The sequence below is a fragment of the Gymnogyps californianus genome, chromosome 3 (assembly GCF_018139145.2).
Source record: "Gymnogyps californianus isolate 813 chromosome 3, ASM1813914v2, whole genome shotgun sequence".
Taxonomy (NCBI): domain Eukaryota; kingdom Metazoa; phylum Chordata; class Aves; order Accipitriformes; family Cathartidae; genus Gymnogyps; species Gymnogyps californianus.
In genome coordinates, this window is record NC_059473.1 from 15,754,449 (window position 1) to 15,759,230 (window position 4,782).

General features: G+C 64.8%; 1 protein-coding gene across 1 annotated transcript; it reads right to left on the reverse strand.

The window, feature by feature from the left end:
* Positions 1–499: 499 nt before the first annotated feature.
* Positions 500–4,261, reverse strand: LOC127014048 (T-cell activation Rho GTPase-activating protein-like). Its single transcript, XM_050893078.1, has 7 exons — positions 3,863–4,261; positions 2,420–2,683; positions 2,226–2,335; positions 1,670–1,865; positions 1,319–1,436; positions 1,016–1,161; positions 500–595 (listed from the first exon to the last, which is right to left on the reverse strand). Exons 1-7 carry the CDS (start codon positions 4,259–4,261, stop codon positions 500–502), a joined length of 1,329 nt encoding a protein of 442 aa, XP_050749035.1.
* Positions 4,262–4,782: the final 521 nt, after the last annotated feature.

Sequence of the window (4,782 nt, forward strand, 5' to 3'; positions counted from 1 at the left end):
TGGCGCTGACTGCGGGGCGGCTCTGGCGCCTTCTCCCCGTGGGTAATGCCCTTAGAGACCTGGGCGCGTGCAGAGATGCACAGTGCCCCTGTGCCACGCAGCAGGGCTCCATGGGGAGCCCCTGGGCAGCTGCCGTGGAGTTCTTGCCAAACCAACCCTGCGCGGCACCGTCCCTCGCCAGAGACTTGGAGTGACTTAGAGCAGTGTGGAGGGTTGGGAAAGATGGGCAGCAGAGCCCGGTACCCACCTGGGCTTCCTGACCTGCTGCACCTTCCTGCATCTTTTCATTGCTCCATCCCCCAAACGGTTTCTCTCTTCCTCCGTTTGAGGTCGGGCTGGCTTTCCCTCTCCTCTCCACAGGCCTCTTTCCTCTTTCGGTTTCCTCGGTTTTCGTTGTCCCGAGGAGAGCCTGCAAACCTGCCCATCCCACAGTGTGCTTAGATAGCTAAAGCCACCATCGACTGGAGTCAGTTCTTATTTCCACCAAAGCGAGCTCCTTTTACCTTCTTTCCTCTGGAAGGCTCGTCCGTTGTTCCGGGCGTACCAGGGCCTCTGCCGCGCTCTCGGGGGTGGTTGGAGGCAAAGCTCGAGGTGCCTAAACCAGAAGTGTTGGAGTTAACAGGTGGCAAGAGGCGGCCTGGAGCCGTAAGCGACTGACTGCCAAATTGCCACCTTAGCTCTCCAGAGAAGATGCTGGTTTGCATCATGCACATTTTGCACAGGCCACCCGCCCCAAAACAGACTCGAGGAGGCTGTGATGAAGTAGGATCGGAGCAAAAGCCCTCTCAAGTTGACAGCTGCTCCCCTCTGTGTTTTTGTAGGTCTTCTGTGGGTGTTTTGTTTGCTTAAGCAGAGGCCGAATGCATTTGAGAAACCACTTTTCCAGTTTTCGTTACAATGTTTCATTGCGGGGGGAGACGGGCTGCCAGGCGGAGGCACGGCAGGTGCTTGGCCTCAGCAGAAACTGCCCTCCTCGGCGAGACCCGTTGTCACCGTGTTTGTGGAGCTGACGTACCTCTGCCGTTTCGGACTGCAGCAGCGTGTCTCCCCCAGCTTCTTTGAGGAGGTCCAGCAGAGAGGGGGATGCATCCAGACAGGCTGTTGCCTGATGGTCCTTGTCTGCTCTGCCTGCAGGGCCACTTTGCTCTTCCAAACGCAGGTCTAGAAAGCAAAAGCCTGTGCAGCAAAGCGACTGCTGGGAAGTGAAGGACACCTAAAGCAAACCCCACCCAAAGCCCTACAGCAGCTGTCTTCTCGCCGTTGCGGTTGCTGGTATGCCAAGCCCCAGGCCGTGACGACCCTCGGTTCCTCCTCCTACCTGTGGATCCGGCCATGGGCGCTGGCGACTCCTGGGCTGATGGACAGGAGAGGCCAGGCGTCTCCTCCCCAAAGACGTCACCGCGGTTTTCGATCATGAACTCCACCAGCACGTTCACCTGCAGAGAGCAAAGCCTTGGTCTCAAGCCAGGTGCCTGAAAATGGATCAAGCAGCCTTTTGCACTGCTGACCCTGGCCTCTGCGCAGAAGGCTGTGGGTGCGGGGCTGCTCTGCCAGGCAGCCCCCCCAGCTGAGCATTTGCTCCAGAGAGGAGGCAGGCAGGCAGGGACCTCTGAACAGCCAGGCTCTGATGGTGCGGGAAGGCTGCAGGCGGCTGCTCCCTACAGCGTACCTTCGCAGTCACCTCCAGCATGGCCTGGAGCGGGAGCTGGTCCTCGTTGGGCGGGCTCAGCAGGTTGGGCCCAAGGCAGACGGCCAGATTGCTGGAGGTCATTCTGCTGGTGGAGGCGTTGTGGCCGATCCGCTGGAGCAGTGAGAGCAGCCGCTGGAGGAGGAGGAGATTGGCCGCAGGCAACTTCTCGGCCACCCTGAGGGAAGAGGAACACCCCGCTGATAAAGCAGATGTTGCCCACAGCCGTGCGCGAAGCTTGCCCAAGGCAGGTGGGAGGCAGCGGCTGTGTTGCGCAGCTTTGCGGGTGCTCTCAGCCAGCGGTCAGCGCTCCCGCGCTTGAGGAAGGAAGCACGGCGTTGCTTCCCAGCTCCTGCTTTCAGCCGAGCCCACGCAAGGGAAGGCTCCCTGTCCACGCCCTTTCCCCCGCAATCGAAGCCCAGCCCAGCAACAGCGAGCTGCCAGAAAACAGGGCTTTTTAAGGCGACCGTCCCTTTTCAGGCAAGTCCCAGGCCTCTAGCAGCCCCTGCTCAACAGGCAGGCTGCTGGCCACACTTACGCTTTCAGTTCTTCCACCTTTGCCTGCTTGCTTGTCCTCTCCATGGCTTGCATCCAGTCCTCGTAGAGGTGGCTGACGAGGAGCTTGGCAGGGATGCTTCGGAGGAAGTCCTGCAATGGCAAGGGCTCCAGCTGAGCCTCTGAACACTCCAGGCCTTGCAGGAGCTCTTGCAGCTGCAGGTGAGAAGCGCTCACCTTCAAGATGACGGCCAGCAGGAGCGCAGGCTGGCTTCCCAGGTCGATGTGTGCGCCGCGGTCCAGGGCCTCCCGCAGCTCCCGAAACTCTGTGGCGCTGGCAGCTCTGCGGAATATCCCCTCCGTCGCCGGCCCTTCCCGCTGCAGGACAGCCAGCAGCTCCTGCGGGAGAGGCAGGAGGAGAGGTGCTTGCCTGAGGAGCTGCCTTCCAACAGCGGCGGCCAGAGCGCTGCCCCAGCTGCGGCTCCTTGCCCCGAAACGGGGCTGGGAGCAGAAGCGTGTTGTGGGGGTGAAGAGCCCAATGCCGCGTGCGCGGAGCTGCTGGGGACACCCAGCGCCTCTGCGGAGCAGGCGGAGGGAGGGCTGGGGACCGCCTGGCCAGGCTGGCTTACCTGGATGGGCTGGGGCAGCGTGCCGTCCTCCGCGCAGACGGCTGCCAGGGGCTGGCCAAAGAGTGGCCTGCTGCAGCCGGAGCCCGCCTGCCCTGGCGCCTGGGCAGCGGCCGGGGTCCGCCGCAGAGCAAAGGGCCAGGGCAGCCCCCTCCTCCTCCTCCTGCTGCTCCCTCCTGCTGCAAAGGAAAAGAGAGCAAGAGCCCGTCAATGCAGACCGCCAGGCCAGCGCTCCCGGAGCCTGCCCTGCCCTGCCCTGCCCTGCCCTGCCCTGCCCTGCCTGCAGCGCGGTGCTGAGCGGTGCAGCAGGATGGGCAGGGAGCCAGCAGCTGGAGCCACGGCTCCGGCTCGGCGGCTGGGGCTCGGAGGCTCCTGAGAGCTGGCATGCCAGCGGGACAGCCTGTGCCAGCCCTCGCCCTGCCCTCCTCCAAGCTGTGGGCAGCAGCAGAGGCTCCGTGTCCCCGCAGAACCACGTCCAGCGGCCGCTGCCCAGCGGGTGTCCTTGCTGCTCCAGGTGACGTCCTCCCTTGGCGTGCCCAACCTGCATGGCGACACTCAGGGGACAAGTGAGCACAGCTCAAGCCGTTGCAGGAGGTTGCCTTTCTTTCCAAAACTCACCTGGCGAGCGGCAAAGTCCCCCTGCGTTGCCAGATGGGGCCGGCGCAGGCCCTTGCTTGGGAGCATCCTGCAAGAAGCAGGCTGCGCTTAGAGAGCAGCCCCGCAGCGGCACGGGCCACCGGCGAGCTGCCAGGCGGCACCAGCAGCCTGAGCGCGGCAGAGCTGGGAGCCTCTGGCCTGCCGGGCTCTGTGCCCCGCGCGGCAGGTTTCCTGCCAGTGCCGCCAGCGAGGACGTGCCGTCGTTCCTGCTGGCTGCCCAACCCTCTCCGCTGCCCGAGTGGCACCGCGGGACCCTCCCTCCCTGCCTCCCTGCCTCCCTGCCTCCCTGCCTCCCTGCCTCCCTGCCTCTCTCCCTCCCGCACAAGCTCACCCCACTCGCCGCACACCCCTGGCACCCCGGCACAGCCAGAGGCGGGTGAAAGGCAGGCATTCTCACCTGTGCCTGGCCCTCCATCAGCCTCTCCAGGCTCCTGGTGCTGAATGTCCTCCACTGGGCAAGAGAGAAGGAGTGCAAGAAGGTGAGCAGCGATGCCTGTGCTGCTCGGCTGGAGGAGCAGTGCTCGGGCAGAGAGCCCAGACCAGAGAGACACTCACGGCATGGCGGCGGCTCATCTCCTTCTCGAGGAGTTTGAGCGACGGGAGACGGGTGACCCGGGCTCTCTTGGCTCCTTCTGGTGTCCTGTGCAGCGGGAAGGGACAGGGAGAGAGGTGGCTGAGCCCCAAGCTGCCTCTTCTCTCTTGTCCGGCAGCTCTGCCCGAGAGCTGCCCGCAGGCGCGGGGGCACGTGTCCCCAGCTGGGGAGCTGTGTTGCCCCGTCCGGCTGCGCCTGGAGCATCCCCCCGCCTTACCCCAGCAGTGTGCCCAGCCACAGCTCCTTCAGGGCCCGGGAGCTGCAGAAAGAGAGGAGAAGCAGCGTGAGGCCCCGCTGCCCCCCAGCCCGTGGGCAGAGGCGGGCGCCTGCAGAGCCCTGCCCCGTGGGGAAGGGCACGGGGGCAGGAGGAAGCCCCGTGGGGCAGGACAGAGGCGCTGCCCAAGCCCTGGCTCCCTCTCTCCTGCCAGAGCGGCTGCTTTTGCCCTTGCCTTCTGGGGACCAAAAGGGGACCAGGGCATGCAGGACGTGCAAATGCCCCCCCCCATCCCTCCCTGCCAGCATGCTGCCTGCTCCCTGCCCGGGCTCTGCCCGGAGGGCAGAGGCCACTCCCAGCACGGCCGCCTGGCCATGCTTGGGAACCTCTCGTGCCCTGCCGTGGGACGTGGCACCACGACTCACCCGAAGGTGGCAACACAGGAGCCGGTGGGCCAGACGAGGATGATGGAGGCGCTGTCCTCATCGCTGCCTTCCTCCTCCTCCTCTTC